The sequence below is a fragment of the Corvus kubaryi genome, unplaced genomic scaffold (assembly GCF_017639235.1).
Source record: "Corvus kubaryi isolate FWS band 111438036 unplaced genomic scaffold, C.kubaryi_AGA036_p1.0 37292, whole genome shotgun sequence".
Classification (NCBI taxonomy): domain Eukaryota; kingdom Metazoa; phylum Chordata; class Aves; order Passeriformes; family Corvidae; genus Corvus; species Corvus kubaryi.
The window spans coordinates 1,729,016-1,746,547 of record NW_024581091.1 but is presented as its reverse complement, the minus strand read 5'-3'; the positions used below and the strand labels follow the sequence as shown (position 1 = coordinate 1,746,547).

General features: G+C 43.8%; 1 protein-coding gene across 5 annotated transcripts in view; it reads left to right on the top strand.

Moving 5' to 3' along the window:
* The window catches only part of LOC121664008 (probable bifunctional methylenetetrahydrofolate dehydrogenase/cyclohydrolase 2), a 48,512-nt gene that overhangs the window by 16,916 nt on the left and 14,064 nt on the right, over nt 1–17,532 (top strand). For 2 of the 5 annotated variants that reach the window (XM_042026967.1, XM_042026965.1), the window contains one exon: nt 6,749–8,939. In XM_042026967.1, coding sequence (XP_041882901.1) covers nt 6,749–6,861 — 113 coding nt within the window. In that variant the 3' untranslated portion in view covers nt 6,862–8,939. Of the gene's footprint in view, nt 1–47; nt 5,214–6,748; nt 8,940–11,141; nt 11,232–16,321; nt 16,443–17,148; nt 17,302–17,532 lie in introns of those variants that run through there. The other 3 variants (XM_042026968.1, XM_042026964.1, XM_042026966.1) reach the window with 3 other exon arrangements.

The following is a 17,532-nucleotide window of genomic DNA, read 5'->3' as shown; positions in this document are numbered from 1 at the left end:
AAAAATTGTTGTTACATATTGATCTTTTTATGTTTAATGTGTTGCAGAGCAAGTTCACAATGTAACCTGATTAAATATCTCTACTCTGGAGGAGCTCCAGACTGGAATAGCAGGATTGTTGCATTTATTGGCAGAGTTGAGTGTGGGAAGCTTAGACAGCATTTACCCACATTATTAATGGTTCTCAACAGTTCCTTATTTTGATAAGTATGAAAATCACCCACAGGTTTTTTTCACAGTTATTAACATCTTGGCTGGCATAATGTCTCAAAGCTTAATTATATTCAGAATGTTTTTAGCCAGCTGTATTTGTAATTACATCACTCCCTTATTTCCCTGCTGCTTTTACTCATCGTGCCTGTTACCTGTCTGTTAAAGCCTGTGAAATTACCTGCATGAGTGTAGCTGAGCGACTGACTGTCTTGGAATGCGTTTGGAAATGTGCAACTGAATGTGTGCAACAGAGCTCCAGGAAAATAAATTTTCTGGAAGACAACTTGAAAAATTTTTCTTTTCTTATTCTGCCTGTGGTGTCACAAATAAAAGGTTCTATTTTCTGTTTTCAGAGCTGAACTAAAGTACAGAGAATTTTCAGATGTTTGGTTTGCTTTAGCAGGTATGGGAGCACAAAAGCTGTAACTTTGAGAAACGTGAACCTGCATCCTTCTTGTTTGTTTCTCTTCAGACACGGGACCTTGTGCCTGCAATAAAGGTGTAGATTCAGTGGCAATGCCGTGATTCAGAGTTTCAGCAATGCGCTGTATCTGTCTCGTCATGTCTGCTGTGGGTTGTTCTAGAGATTTTACCTGGGGGGAGGGAAGATCCAAAAAAGAGGGAGGAACTTCAGCTTGGATTATGCCACTACAGTTGCAAGTAGCATTTTACTGTGCATTGCCAAAGGGAAATTGTTGTTGGTTCATTGGTATCGGTGAAAGTTTCACTAACTCTTTAACAACAACAAAAAACATCCCAGTGTGTACAGTTCTGAACACTAACAAGTAAACCACCCTTGGCAAGTATTTGATTTGGCAGTTAGGAAATGGAACAAGCCAGCATTATTTGTGTAGCAAATAATTTTATCCTTTTCCCCTGTTTCACTTGGCTGAATCTATATTTAAGCCTAAGTGAAAATGGTTTTTGCAGGTGGAGGCCAGGCACATAAATTTCTGGCATGACAGGTGGCACCTGTGTAACATCACGTAGCCCACCAGTGTCTATTGTCTCTTTATCTATCTCTTTAGGAGAAAAATGTGGCTGTGGGGAGAGCAGAGGTATAACTGGGCTATCAGAATCTCAATTTCATTTACAAAAATGGATGGAAATGGCTTCCTTCACCAGGTATCTGGCTGAAAAGTTCCTGTAGTGGAAATCAAGTTTATTAGATGGGTGGAAGCTGTTTTGATTCAGTTGCTTATCTTGGCAGTACTTGGATCCCATCTTCTAATCTCTGCAGGGTAGGTGAGACAGTAAAGGTTATTTTTATCTCTTTAACAACAAAAGGATGCATTTTAATTCTTCTTTTTCATGTCTTCCATTGTTAAATTCAGTGTACACATTTGTGAAAATAATGGAATGCCTTTAAACAGTATTTGTGATTTCCCACATCCCCACATATCCTCTTTATTTTGGTGCTCCAAACTGTGTCCACATCAAAAAACAGTAGTTTTTTGGTCGAGAACAGTTTACTGTGCAATTCCAAGATATCTAAAAAAACAAGACAGGAGAACACTGTGCCTGTGAAGGTCAGGTGCAAAGCACTGACATACCCAGCCTGATACTGCAGGGATATTTTAAACTGCATGTGCAGCTCTCCATGTAAAACCACCCCAGCACACGGAGGGTACCTGTTTATGTTAAGAATTTTCCAAAATCTGTGGTCCAGGGAGGGGCTGTTCTGGCTTCTGGGAGACTCAGGAGGAAGAGTGAAGTGCCGGGGAGGAGGAGAAGAAGCAGTGGCATCCCTGTGTGATCCCCAGCGCCATTTTAGCTGCTTTTGGGCAGCAAGTTTCAGTGACTGAAAGGGAGATCTGTTTCCATGAACAGTGTAGTGCATGTGTGGGTGTACTTGGCACTGTTTTATAGGCTTTTGTTGCCACAGCTATAATGCCGAGGGAGGAGGAGGGCTACAAGGACCAGGAACATAAAATAAAACAACAACTTACCCAGAACATTTAGCTGAAACAGCTGTTTTGGGTGGAGCATTGTTTCCAGGAGTGACTGGTAGAGCAGGGTAGTAACATGTCAATGTAGTAGCTCACCTGTGCAAGTGGAACTGGAAATGCCTATGAACCCGAAGTTGCTTGTATTTCTTTACAATTCCTTCTGTATTTTTGACAAACAGCAGTGCGGATTGTTGAGTCTTCATTAGATGCCTATGTAGAAAAGAAATCCTTTGTGTAAGATCTTTGTTAGGTGATGTAGTTGTGGTATCAGTGGAGGGCTTTACACATGAGAACTGTTCTTTTGGACTTGGCAGTGTGAAAGAGATTCTGGAAAATGGGTGCCACCATGAGCAGGGAGGGATTCCTGATGTGGTCCAAGGTGATGGGCCTATATGATGCATTTTCTCTGAATGAGATTGACCACTATAATCTTCAAATCCAATCAATTAATGGAAGTGGTGGCTCTTCATCTTTACCTTAGCAGCAGTGTGCAGGAAGCCTGAGCTCTGTGACAGCAGCTGCTTCTGATGGTGTTTGCTGCCACTCCGCGTTCATTGCAATACCTGCCTGGCTATAGGCTGCTCCTCACTAATTGAATCCTTTCCAAATTAGCTCCCTATGCAGCTTTCCCAAACAGTGGTCATGAAAACAGAACGTGGATGTTCCAGGTTCTTTTGCTATAGCTTTAGTGAGTTCGTTTCTCAGTTGATTTTGAAGATGTGGCATTCATTTTGCCATGAAGAGGAGCCCAGTCTGTGTAATCATGCCACCATATTGCTGCCCTGCAGACATTAGGGGAACCATTGCCTGTTGTTGTGCTCCAGGAGTGCAAGGAATGAATCAGAAGGCTGGCATTAGGCTGTGATAGAAGCCAGAAGGCCAGGCTGGCTGCTGGCTAACTGGTGTCAGTGAGCTGCTGCATGGCCCAGTCGAGGTTCTCCTGCACAGCAGAGGGTGTTGTTCAGGGGCCTCAGTAAGTAATCTTTGATATCTTGCCTTTCTGCTGCCTCCATGCAGATTATCCCAGGGCTACGGCAGCATCCCGTTCACCCGTCTGCGCTAATTAGCTGAGTGCAGAGAAGCTGTCGTGTGTCATTTCGTGTTGGGTTTCTCTGCTCAGGATGCCTTTGTTGCTCGGCTTTTAGAGGGAATATGCACTGTTAGAATTACAGCACTAGGCCGTAATTCCTTGGTTTTCCTTTGTATTGCAGTTAAAAATAGCTGCAGTAAGAGAAACAGGGATAGCAAAAAGAAGGAACTCTGAGAAATGGGGTAGATGCTTGCTGGTTGGTATCTCACTGTGCATAGCGAGAAGAATCCCAGAATGTGTGGAGCAGAACATGGAGTATCTAGTGTGACTGCTGAGCACATGATTTCACACTTGGGCAGTGCTGCAGGGATGCAGGGATCTGGTGTAGCTTTACAGGGAGTCGTAAAGCCGTGTGGAAACAGTGCTTAGGCAGAAATTACTCTGCATCACTTAATGCAGATGCACAAGACCCAGAACTGCCTTCAGGTTGAGACTTGCCATTGGTTTGTGTGATTAACCCTATTAGGTGTCTGATGTCCTCAGCTTTAAAGGAACCTAGGAATGAAGGGCTGTTTCCAAAGCAGTGGATCCTGTTTTTCAAGGAAACAATCTACATTTCATTTCTTCTGAAGAATCAAAGGAAGATTTCAAGGTTCTACAGAAGCTGCAAAATAGCAGCTCCTCCCCGACAGGCATCTAATTTGCATTTTCCAGATTGTCAGGAGAAGGCCTGGGAGACCAGCACCCATCTGGAGAAAGCAGGAGTAAAGCTGTGGTCAAAGTTACTTTATTCCTGAGAAGCAGAAGCAGGACCTGACGGAACTGACAGCACAACACCTCACCTGCCTACATGAGATCAGTCACACATTTGTGTCCTGTCTGGGAACTGTGCTTTGGCCTATTTCCCTTGACGAAGAAAGGAAAATCTATTGGTGTTTTTGAGGCCAAGCTATCTTCCCACTTCGGTCACTGGCATTCATCTTGGAAAATTGCACTCACCATATCCGTATTTACTCTTACCAATGGAAACTTATCAGATGGTAGTTTCCCCAGCACAGACACCTGTTGTGTGTTCAAAAATCTGGATCAGCTTTTGTGCATAAGCTATCTGGGTGCTATCTGACACAAAACTTTGCTTCTGCCACACCTATCCACAGGGATTTCCATAATGGTTGAATATGGGTAGAGGAATTCCCCAATAACTTGGGAAAATAGTGCACTGTGTGCTTCCTGCTGAGTAGGGTTGCTAACACCACAGGCAATGCATGTTGTACCTGATACTCATTGGAAGACTTTCTTGAGGAAAGGTATGGTCTGGTTGTGGGTTGTCCTCTTTGTAGGTAAGGTAGGAGTAGTTTGAGTAACACCACAAAAAGAGGTACATAACATTGCCATGGAAACAAACATATTTCAATTTAAAGTGACTACAGTATTTTCTGTGTTAATGGCTGTGTTTTCTTCAGATGTGGATATGTTTCAATCATTATGACATTAATCTGAGAATTCATAGTAACTGTATTAAGTGTAAGCACCAATCTAAAATGGTAGGTACTTCAAAATAGTATGACTGTTAAATAGGCTAATTATTTGTGTTTGAGAACATTAAGAGTAACTGTCATATGACATCTTAATTAATTTGTTATATTTTACATGTGAAGAAAAACCGCATTGTAGCTTGATTTCCTTTCCATATATTTTAACAGTATATCTGGTGGTGCCAGTCAGCAGAGTAATTAAAACTCTCCTGGTTGTAATTACCATCTTTCCTCAATGAGGGTTGATCTTCTGTTCTTCAGTTCAGTGAGATATTCACCACTAGCTTTGCCAATGCTATTGTCAGGTCCCTGCCATGGGGGGTTTCAGACAGCATTTCATTAATTTCACTTACCCCCCCCCCCACTCTTCAAATCTAATAAATATTATTTCCCAAAAACCCCAATATCCAATTTTTCAAATTCTTTTGTAATATTCCTATTTTTTAGACCTTATTCTTGACAGTTAAGCACCACATAGGTTCAAGAGATTCAAGATGAATACACTCAAAGCAGTAGCAAGTGATCCTGTTTGTTCCAAAGCCAAGTGCCTAGTTTTCCATCCCTTAATCTCTTCTCATAGCCAGGCAGAGCCTGCTCTGTAGTGACTTCAGTGGAATTGAATGTGTTTGTGTCAGTTATGCTTGCTCAGTTGTCTCCTGTGTGTGCGCCTTTGAAAAAACAATGCTTTTGAAAGTGGGGTGTGATTTACCAAGAAGTTATTACTGAGCAAGCCAAAAAAAACCCCAAACTAACAAATGTCTCACAGTGGCACCTGAAAAAACCCCAACTCTCAGTATTAACAAGGTTAGTAAAATGCCAATTGGTCAGACCATTATTAGCAAATAACTTGCTGCAGTTTGTCCTGTGGTGAGTTCCTACAAAGTTGAACAGAATTCCTTTGCAAACGACCTGCAATTCCAGTTGATGGCATTTTGCACAGTAGATAAGAATATCAAGTCTGGCTTTATTGCTACATTATATTAATTCCTCATACAAACAGGTTAACTTAAATGCACTCAAGGTGTACACTGAATTTGAATCGTCTGACAAGGCTCGTGGTTGGAGCTAATTCATCAGTAAGATTTTCCTTTGTTATACTTTGGAAAGACCTGCACCTTTGCATCCTGGTTTAATCTACGTGCTCTAGTAACACTGATTAAAAAAATAAGAAATCTTTTCTGGAGGAACTGAGTTTTTATAGCTGAAATTGCAATGGGAATTTTACCACTAGAATTGTATTTTTCCTTGAAGACAACTCTCGTCTTTGTTGTCTATATTGTGAAACAGAAAAACAAGTCAAACAAAAATGTACTCTCTCCCTCTCCAGTTATAATTTTCTTCCTGTGATCCCAGGATGTCTTTTTAGGATGTAGGGGACAGAGGCTGACTAGGTGATGTTGCTGCTGCTGGTGTGCTGCCATGGATGGCAATAATTCCAGCAGCCTCCTGCTCTGCATGCTGCTCCTCAGGAACACAGAGTTAGGGGGTCGCCTCCTTACCTACAGAATGGCATCCCCAGCTTCCATAGCTCTCCTGGATATTGCGGGTGCAGTGTCCCAGCTGGCAGGTGGGGGTGATGCACATCCATGCTGCTCTCCTGAGCTCATCCTGACCTCATGTCACCCAGATGTTCCTGGGACAGTTGGTCAGCCAGGTCACATGGGCAAAAATTGCCCCTTACCAAAAGAATTTGTTGGGATTAACCTTCCGTCTGTCCAAGCACAGGCTGTGTGAGTGCCTGTGCTGCCGTGGGGAAAGGGCAGTGTGCTGCAGGTAGATCAGCTGGAGCAGGTTGTGAAACCCTGGCCCAGAACTAGCCCTGGGTAATACATTCAGATTAGGAGAAGTACCTCGCAGCCCTGGTCCTGGCCATGTTCCATCCCTGCTGTGGCTGCAGGAACGCTTCTGCCTTGGCTTGTCCGTTCCTGCCCAGTCACAGCCCTTTGTGTATATGTGGGCAGTGGAGGGGCAAAAAGATTTGGAAACATTCTTAGTCAATGCCTTTTTCTCTTTTCTCTTAGAAGTGAAGAAGAAGGCTGGCTTTATCACTCCAGTGCCGGGAGGGGTAGGACCTATGACTGTTGCAATGCTTCTGAAGAACACGCTCCTGGTCACTAAAAAGCTCATTTACTAGAGCAAATGGGTTACCTTGGAAGAAGAATCTGAGTTGTTCTATCTATTGATACACAAAACATTTATTTTTTACTACGAATATATTTATTTCTACATTGTATTTATTTTTTCATGTCAAGTACGTTAAATCTGATGGTTTATAAAATGTTCAAATACTTCGTGTTACCTCCTACTGACTTACTGTGAGCAAAATCGACTTGGAGAATGCAGCCTCCACAGGTTGGTGGTGGTGGTCAATTACGTGTTTGAGAATAAAGAATGAAGCATAAATTACAACTGTAATTGTAAAAAAAAAAAAAACTGGGGCAATTATCAAGATCTTGTAAACACTTGGGACCTGTTCAAGCAATATAAAAACTAAGACATGCTAGATATCTTTTAAATACGTGGTTTGGGTTCGGAGGTCACTAAGCACTCTGGATGTAGTTCAGAGTCCTTAGGTATTTTTTTGAACACTTAGAGCCAGCAGTGGCCAGGCAATAATGTTGGCATGAATGCAAATGTTCAGTAAATGTTTTAAAATATCAAATAAGCTTGAACACTGGTGAAATTCTGACCTTACACATCTGCAAGAGGTAAGCATGAATACATAGCTGGAATTGAGGCTGGGATTATTTTTTTTTTCCGTGTCTGGACAAATTGTTTTGGTGCATAATACCCCCATCTTGCAAAAACTCCTCAAACCTGAGCCGTTCATCAGGCTGAATTTGACTTAAATTGAATGGAATGGAATTAAATTGAACGGAATTGAGTGGAAAGTAGTTAAAATTACTATGTACATACAATATGTATAGTGGGGCAGGAGGTGAAGAGGAGGAGAAAACCAAAACTTTATCCCTGATGAAATATTTGTGTTGGAACTTTAACCCATTTAATGATTCTCTTATTTTTTGAAATTGCATGAAGAAGGCTTTTTTTAGTTCATGTTGTAAGCCTTGGCTTCAATGGCCACTGTATTTTGCTGGTTAGAGAAGAGCATATAGGATAAGATCAGTGTGTTTCTATTCCCAAAAGTCTGGTTCCTGGATGGATCTAGAACAATCCTATGCAATGTAAAAGTTGTAGTGGAGTTACTGCTGAGATGCCAGTTCAGCTGAGTGTGTGCAGTGTTGATATTCCCACTAAAGGCAGCCCGAGACAGTTTGGACTTCTATCTTCATGTTTTTGTCTCGGCTGGGATTACTGATTTCTTTTCATTAGGAGCCTTAGGTGTTTGCTAGTGGGCTATAGATAACTTGAAAGGGGAAGGAAAAGGATTGTGGCTACGTTCTATTGCCTTTAAAGGGGAAAATGCACTTACTGTGATAAAGGAGTCAAGGCGGAGCATCATTTCCGTGCTGACTGTTCTTGTGATGGACTTTCTGAGAGTTTGCTTTAGTGCAGTGTTTGCAGGAGTTTGACAGGACTATTACTAAATATATAACACCAATGGTGCAGACACTTGCTTGTCTTTTTAAATGTAAGTGGTAATACAAATTTAAGTGGTAATATAAGTGGTAGAAGGATCAAGGCACCTATGGAGACTGTACTTGGACTGATCAACCCGTGACTGAAAGATGGAATAAAACTTGTTCACTGTTACCTTGGTCTTGCTGAAGAGTGTTGGTGTGGTTTGGGGATGGCTGTGTTCTCCCTTCGTTTATTGTGTGTTCAGAGTGCAGCGCAGTGAATGAGAGACCCTGCAGGTTCAGTCATTGCTGTGACCATCTGTTTGCATTGCTGTTTGTTTTCTTTGATTTAACTCTGATCATCTCTGTGTTTTTTGGCAGAATAACCATTCATGGCACTGTGCTTGTGTCCCTTGAGCGAGCCTGCATGTGTCATGCCCTACAAGCAGGTCACTGTGCATCGCAAGCCTTTCCCCTTTATCCTGTGGTAGCTGGGTTAGCATTACAGCACAGCCAGTGAGGCCTGGACTTGGCTCCACAGCATGCTGTCTGTGGAGCTACTACAGCCATCTGTGAGAGTGCTCTCTGCCAGAAGAACATCCAGAAGAAGCATCCAGAGGGAAGGGCCCATTAGCCAACCCAAAAAGCACGCCGGTGTGCCCGACCTGGTCAAGGTTTGTCCAAGGACAAATGCCCTGTGGCAGACAGAACACAGCCTTGCCCACTGCAGCCTTGTCCCAGGCCTACCGCACCTACTGTGTTGCCTCATGCCAAAGCCTCTTCTCGGATTCAGGCCAGATTAAATTCTTATTGTGCAGCTGGGTGTTGAAAGCAAGGCTCGTGAACCTCATCCCTGCTTGGGACTGATAGCAGAGGTTATCCAGGTAGGCATAAACACTCCTGTCTGTCCGGGGAGTGTGCAAGCTGCACTCAATCAGTGTGCAGGCATGCAGTAATTCAGGATAGCAAAGGAAGGGAAAAGCCTCCTGGAATGCAGTCCATGAGCAGGAAAACGCATAATTAAAATAATGCATAACTAGCTTGTGTTTTTCCCTTAACATGTGAAGTGGTTAGGTGTAATCCAGCAGATCACTGAGGAAAGCGCAGTGGAGAGGGAGAACTTGAGCCAACCAGAATTACTAGGGTATTTATTAGAGGACTTTTGGTTTTAAAATATAAAAATTGTGAAATGTTTTTGTTGCTTAGAGCTCACAGTTGAGGAAGTGAGAGTTGTTGCTGAGGTGAAGCGTGGAGCTCTCCTTTGGTCAGTCAGGTTGTTGCTGTCTTTGTGTGTTATTGAACCGGGCTTTTCCAATTACCTGCTCTAGTCTGGGCACATCAGTACCCTTCAGAGAGACCAGTCCTACTTGTTCCAAGCTGCGTATGACCAAGGAAGCTGGACGGCAGTTGGGGCTGTGGAGAGTGGTTTAGTACAAGATGTGTATTTGACAGGTCGGTTCTAGAGACCTGTAAACACTTGATGTAAAAAGTATCACTGTTCTCATTTTGCATAGTCACTTCTCGGAGAGGCAGAGATGGGCTTTTCTGGTAGAAATGAAGGGATCTACTGCTATAGGAGGCAACAGTTTACCTGCTCTTTTAGTCTGTGTTTCTTCAGTGCTTGTGCCTGGCCAGCTCTGGACTTGCGCCCCGCAGCTCCAGACGGGAATCTCAGGCCTTAAGCAGGCTGGTGGGCTGACTTGCTTCCAGGGCTGTGCACAGCCAGGCTGAATGGAGAGTGATTAGCACAACCCTCAGGCTTGCAGGGCCTAGGATCAAAGGCCTCCCTCTGGGAGTCACTGATGGAGAACATCATCCAATATCTTTGTGTCTGATCGCTTCCTAATCTCAGCACTAGTTGTTCTCGAAGTTCCTCTTCTGGATGGCAGGGACTGAGGGACAAGGAGGACCAGGGGGAGGAGCATTAGCAGAGCAGGTCTCTGCTCTCTGAACTCCAGCGTAGCATCCTGAGGGTGAATTTCACACCATTTTTTGTTTTGCTCGCCTTTGTTTTGCTGGTTTTTTGTTCTTCTACTCTGTCAGATTCTGGGTCTCGCTCTAAAACTGTACCTTTGCCTGCACTTTTATGCCCACAGGTAATAGGAAACCAGGGTTTCAAAAGAAAACCTGATGCCATTGCGAGATAATAGCAGTTTCCTAAATAAATGTGTGGTTGCCCCGGGGGTTAGGTTGTTACCAGATGTACCTTTTCTTGATTGGTGAGAACAGGAGATGACGCTTCCTGGCGTATAAGTGCAAGAGAAAACACAGGAGCACAGATAAGCAGAGCAAGCAAGCCACCTGGAAAGAAGACTGGAGAAGGTGTTAAGGCAGCTGCCTGCCATGGCATTTGGAATGCTAATCTATATTTTGCTGAAAGGTAGGTTTGGAAGAGGCTTTTCCATGTTGTGAGGTCCAAGGCTTTGTTAAACAGTGTTTTTCTCCTTCCAAAATAGGTGGTGGGGTGGGAAGCTTGCAGAGACATTGCGAAGCAGAACTACTTCAGCAGTTTGAAACCTGGATGAAATTTTAACTGATAGGGTATAATTTAGACTCTTTGAAAATAAGGTGCTTAAACTGGTAAATAGCTGTAAGGTCGTAGTATATTACATGCATCTGTGTCATAAATTGTGCAAGATAATAGAATAGAAAACAGGATGGATTTGTATTTTGGAAATTTGCAAGCCATCCTTTGTGGTCCCACAATCATAATTATGCTGTGTCAAAAGGAAGTTTGAGGCAAGAGTGTTTTAAATGAATTGTTATTATATTGCTGCCTTCTCTGGGGGTTGTTTGAAGTGCATCTTGTATGAAGTGCTTTCTGGGTGAAATGAACCTTGAATAGATATACTGAGCTTTTCTGTTCCAGTAAGCATCTATTTGCATTACACAGCAATGGGGGCACTGAGTGAAGAGTCAGCTATTACTGCTTCATCCCTCAGCACTGACTTATGGAATAATTGGACAAAAAACAACACTGAAGGTATTGCTTTTTTGTTCTGTTTGTCTCTGTTAATCTGTCAATTAGGAAAAAAAACCCAACCAACAAACCAAAAATTCCACCAAAATCTGTGATGTTACCTGTTGTGGTGCTCTATCCCTTGGACACTGTTGGATTTGTGAGTTTTATTTGTGAGATGAGCTGATTTCTTCATGGAGCCTCTGAGTAAGAGCTGCCACCCAGCTGGGGCAGGCTCAGCAATGAGCAGCTGAAGGATCATTTAACCCAAGTTCGGTAAAAGAAGACATTTTAAGGCTGATGATCTGGGTTTCCGATGGCAATTTCTGTTGCTTTTATCTGGTGTTTGGTTTCTGTCTGTCCTCAGCGTGCACCTTAACGTGCAGAAGTGAGAATGAACAGGCACAACTTTGAGCGATGCCTCTCGTGACTTGTTACTCAGTAGTTCTTTTCTTTGTTGCAGTTTTGCTTTTGGCTGTCTGAGCTTTCACAGCCCTCCTCAGCGTGCTGGCTCTCTCCCTTCTTCCTTTGTCTTTTCTGATTGAAATGTGAACTCAGGCTCTTTTACCTGCCAACATCTGAGAGCAGAGCTGTGTTTATCCTGCCAGCTGCGTTCTTGATGTTACTTGAGGTGCTGGTGATGTCATTGCTTTGGGAGAGCTGTGCGATCTGGGAATGAGGTTTTGGCAAGTCAGTAAAGGAGGAGAGGAATCTAACTGCGATACTTATTAATGTCTCTGTACTTTAAAAGGCATATAAACATGCATACAAATCATCTTCTGTTAGTTCTAAGTCATCACAGGATGTCTTCCAAGCTTTTTTTAGTAGATCCATAAGCTTTTTATTTTTTTCTCACAACAAGTCCAGCTGTTTTATTTTCATTTCTGATCTCTCATAGTGGTACAGTGTTATATATGCGTTCATCCGTACACCTACTATATGTGTGGGTTCCATATATATATACACATAAAATATGTATACACACTCGTATGCATGTGAAGTCAGTGAGGTGTTGATTTTTGACCGCAGTACTTTGGCTTATCAGCGCAGCACTGTGGTCTGGTTTACTCTGTCTGTGACACGATTCTTGCAGAGCCGCGTACAGCAAACAGGAGGATAATGAAGTGGAAATATGTTGTGGCTCCTTAAGTGCCCTGTTTGTGTTGTTTCTAGAAAGCAGGAGCGATGGGTCATGTTTCAACAAAGAAGAGGCTTATTTACAGGGTCATAGCCGTGTCTACAGTAGTCTGTGTACCTTTGTGGCAGCTGGAGCTGTGGTAGTCAACTGGACACCAGCCTTTTCCTTTGAGAGAGTTCCACTCAAAGGTAGAATCAAATTCACAAACATTCAAGCACACATTTACACAGGGAGTTAAAAGTATATTTTGGTGGACCTCTTAAAAAGCCACTGAAAAGTTAAAAAACAGTGTTTCCAGAGAGAAGATTGAAAAGAAAGGCTTAAAAAGACACCAGAGAAACTGACTAAATCTCTCCAGCTTCCTGGTAGCTCCTATTCCTGTGCACTGTAAGTTCATAGTAAGATTGTGTTACTGCCAGGGTTCAGTAATACTGGATTCTAAGAACGTGAATTCCTGGTTCAGTATCACTGGAGGAACTGGCAGTTTCTTGTGGATTCAAGTCCTTTGGGGACTGAGGTGCAGTTTGTGCAAAACCATTAATTTCTGCTCAGTCCCTTTGCCTGCTATTTACAAGGTCTGGTCCTATTTCCTTCTGCTACGTCACATGGGCTTTACTTGTCACCAGTGCTGAGGCCAGGGAATTTTAGGCTCAGTGATTAGCTGAGAGGACGAAGGGTCATGGAGATGAGCTAGGAGCTGGCACAGCATGGACAAATAACTTTTGGTGGTGTTTGGGCTGATGGAGAGCCTTGGTAGCAAAATGGGCAGCCAGGAGTAGGGAAGGTCTTGGTTGCACTGGGGAAAAAATGGGATCTCTTCATTGCCATCCGCTGGTTCTGTGCAGCCTGTAAAGGAGGCCCTGAACCTGGGACTGAGCCCTTCCCTGCCTCCCCTTTCCGACTGCCGACTGCCTTTCCTCCCTAACGCACCATACTTGAGGACTGAGCTGTCATGGTCTTACTGACTGACTCCTTTTGTTGCCAGTCTGTCAGTTTTGGCAAGCCCAGGCTTCCAAGTACCTGTACCCTTGATTTCATGTCAGATCTTGTCAGGTGTATCTGTTTGAATGACTCAGTTGCAGGCAGCTGTCGAGTGCTTACATGGCATGTTTCTCTCTCCTCACGTGACATGAAAGGGCACATGGACCTGTTTATTCAACAGCTTGTTTAGTATCTAGGCGGACAGTATGATAGGAATTAACATAATCCTCTGGGGCAGGCTAGGAAATCACCGTTTTTGTTTTCAAGACTCATTCTTTCAGGGATAATTTGTATTTTTGCAATGTCAAAATAATTAGCACATGGAATTTTTGTGTGTAGACTTAATATCTGATCTTACCCACAATGGACCAAGCTGTTCCTCCTGACAGCGACGAAGGAATGTGTTGGTTTGTCTCAAGTGCTTTCTAGGCAGGCTGCTGCTCCAGGCTGATCTGGGTTTCTAATGACAGCAGCACTCAGGGAAGAGGTTCCTGTACCTGCACAAAGCCAGGTTCCTGCAGATGTGGGTAGGTGGAAGTCTGCCACCTCTCGGCAGCGCTGGCGTGAGTGAGGAGAGATTTCGGGATGTAGAAATCCATCTGGTAGAAGTTGGGGTAGAGGTGGGATTTTGTGCCTCTTGGATGTGAATTTGTACCTTCCTCATGTTTATTTTCTTTATTCCCCCCGTGGAAGAGATAGGAATGAAAAACTTCACCTGTGCTATAGACACCTTCTCAGGGCCTAGCAGAAGAGGGGTGCTCTAGGCAGTGGAAAATGCTGGCTAAAGGCTCCCATTGAAGGGTTATTTTTAGTGATTTTCTAGTGCACTTTGTGCTGAAATGGTTATTAAAAACAGTTGGTGCCCAAGTGTTTGAGGAGAGTCCTGTGAAAAGTGTGGATGTGCCATTGTCTATTTTCTGAAACTCTTCTCTGCAGAGCTTAGGTAGCTGTTCTGCAGGTACTTTAGACCTAACCAGAATGGGCTTTTGCAGGTTCCCTGCATCCTGGATCTCCTTGGCACGCTGAGCCCTGCAGCTGCGCTGACCACATGCTTTTCTTCTTGCTTTCCTCATCAGAGAGAGGCGTACAGTGCTCCTGTGCAGACAGTAGGGTCATCCATCTCTTGTCCCAAAATGTGCCTTGTCTTCATGAAAACTGCCCTTTCTTAACTTCTTCCAGAAGTCTGTCCCTCTAAGGCCTGGTCCTTTGCTGGCTGTGCTCTTAGACAACAAGCCTGTCTCCAGAGGTTGTCAGCAGAATTCCCAGAGCCAGCCAGAAAAGAGCCAGAGCTGGATACCAGAGCTCGTGTTTAGCCAGCACCAGCTTTCTCCTTTGCATTGTGTTTCTAGGCTCCACAGTGTGAAGGAAAACTTGTGGCAAACTTTTTTTCCTTGGAAGGGTGGATAAGATGCCCTTTTCTCAGCCATTAGAAGTTCATTCTAAAGCAGGAAATGCTTCTCCCACCTCTGTAGCTTTTCCTGAGGAAGTGCAGTAAGCCAACATGTAATTTTTCAAGCAGACCTGAGTTGTCACTTGTTCTCCCTAAGTCTCTTGTTAAGGTGGAAGTCTGTCAGGTTACAGATTACTCTGTCAGGTTTGAGAGAGTACCATTCTCCAAGTAGTCATGCTTGATCTGAGTGTCAGTTACAGCATCGTGCCTTTTGGGTGTCCAAACCACATCATTCACAGCTGAAGCTGAGAGTTGCTCTAGCTGGAGCAGCTGTTTGCCATTGCTTGTCATCTCTGATAAACCTTCATAGAGGAGGAAGAAAAAATCCAAAAACACTTAGAAGAGCACACAGAGGAGATTCCTGCCATTAAATGGCTCAGACTGGAATTTGATTGGGAATTTAGGGGGTGTGTGCTGTTACTCCTGAAAAGTGTGTGGTGGGATCAAGGGGCCTTGAGCCTTCTGTCCGTGACAATGGTTCCATCAGTCTGCTATCTCCAGACTTTGATTCAGCACTTAGTCGGAAAGGAAGGGTTCTGCTTGGTGTACCTTTGTTGAGTCACCTTTGCTGAGCAGACCTTGTCACCTTGCTGCAAGATGTTATTTTTCTTGTGGTCATAACTGAAAGCTGTGTTGACATGCACTCTTTAGGAAATCACCTTCAGCTGTCACTGAGGCAGTCCCCTGAAATAGTAAGTCATTGCTTGGACACCCCACCCCACCAGTGATTCCTGTAACTGGGTAGAGAGACCAGTTGGAACAGATGTTTGCACTGATGGTGAAGCTTTGGAGCTTTCTCTTCACCTGCTGCACCCCTGTTCCCATGACTTCTTTATTCTCATTTTAGCCACCATGGCTGGGAATAAGGTAGCATTTTCTGCACAAGAGGTGTGCTTGCTGACCCAGATGCATAGAATTTTGCACAAGTTCAGAAGCTTGGTAGCCATGGACCATTGCTTTTACACAGCAAGATCATCCAGGCAGTCTTGGCAGCTTACAACTGTCATGGGACACTCAGCTAACATTAAACAGTGGAAAAAGGAGGGGAGGGAGCAGTCCCACCATTCATCCTCAGTCATGGCTGCAGAGCTGGCAGGCAGGAGCACTAGAAATGCAGTGGATTGTCTTGGGATCAGGAAAAGAAAACAATAATTAACGATTAAATTGAATTCCGACTGAGAAGGATACTGAGAATAATGCGGTGCTCTCCTTGTGTCCTAAACCCCTGCTGTTCCTGGGACAGTTTTGCTGATTGGATTGCAGGTTAGATAGTGCTGATGTTACCCTGTGTGAATCTCCCATAGTCATTTTTGTACACATTCCTCAAGAGCAAGTGATTTATTTACAGTTTGTGCTTCCTCAGAGCTGTGCTGGACTGTGTCAGAAGCTCGCTCTGTTTAGCACTGACTGAATCAGCTCACAAGACACCACACAGTAAATCCACATACTGAGTGCTGCACACAATGTCTGTTCTGCTCCAGGTGTGAAGATATGTTCAAACAACGTTTTGTCCTAAACATAACATGACTTTATTCTGTTTCACAGTAGACTACACAGAGCAGCCAAAGCTCTTGAAGCTGATGCAGAGCTGCCTTGAGGAACACCACAGCTATTGTATCAACGGGCTCTGCGCCTTCCACAGTGAACTGAGGAAGCCCATATGCAAGTAAGGAATTCTTCAAAAATAATACTGGCATTGATTCTTTATGTGCTGCATGTGCAGGTTCACAGTGCCAGTCAGGTATTTGCAGGGTTAAAGTTTGGCACAGACCTTAGTGCTGTGGTGCCTCTGGACTGCTAACAAGGCTGTAGTACTGTGCTAGCATAAAACTACAGAAGGGAGAGGGGAAATTAACAGCTTTGCAGGTCACTGTCATGGTGCTGTCTCAAATCACAGCTGGTGCTGGAGTAAGTAGTAGAGGAATCAATAGATGTTCACAGTGGGTACTAAGAAGGAGACAGGATCTTCCAACATATCGCTACAACTCCCTTATTCCACAGCTACACACCAATCAGGACCATGGTGTCCTTACAATTCTCTAGGATGCATACTGGGCAGCCTTGGCCTTTGGAGACATGACAGCAGCTAAAGATCAGCAGAGCACGGTGCTCTGGGTCCACACCCTGTACGATGAGGGGATGTTTAGACTGCGTTGCTGCTGTGACTGTAGTACTTGAGCTAGCTTTAAACTAGATAAACTGGGGCAACTGGTAGTCTTGGTGGAGGGAAGAGGTTCTGAGTGAGCACCAGGTTTAGCCCCTCCTTCTTTCGACTTCTTGTGATTTGTTTAAAACTGATGAAAATGCGTGTTTGAAATAGAAAGCAAAACAAGTTCTGAATAATTTTTGCATGATGTGTGTTTATTTTGTAGGTGCCTTGCAGGTTATAATGGAGAGAGGTGTGAACATTTAACACTAAATTCATATGCCCATAATTCTTACGAGCGCTACATTGCTGTGGGAATTGGTGTAGGAATACTGACCAGTGGAATACTTGCCATCATCTACTGCTATGTAAGAAAGAGGTACGGGAAATCTGGAACCTTCTGATTACATTGGTCTGAATTTCAGTGGGCAGAGTTTTGAGGGCACTGGGATTGTGTTTTTGCCTGCTACACATCTGTGGTGTGATGTTAAAGGAACTAACACTCTATACCTGTGATTTCTGATCTACCAGTGGGGCCTGTGGTGCAACCGTCTGAAGCATGGGGTTCCTTTGGGCTGCCTATGTGAGTTAGGGCATTCGATTTTGGTTC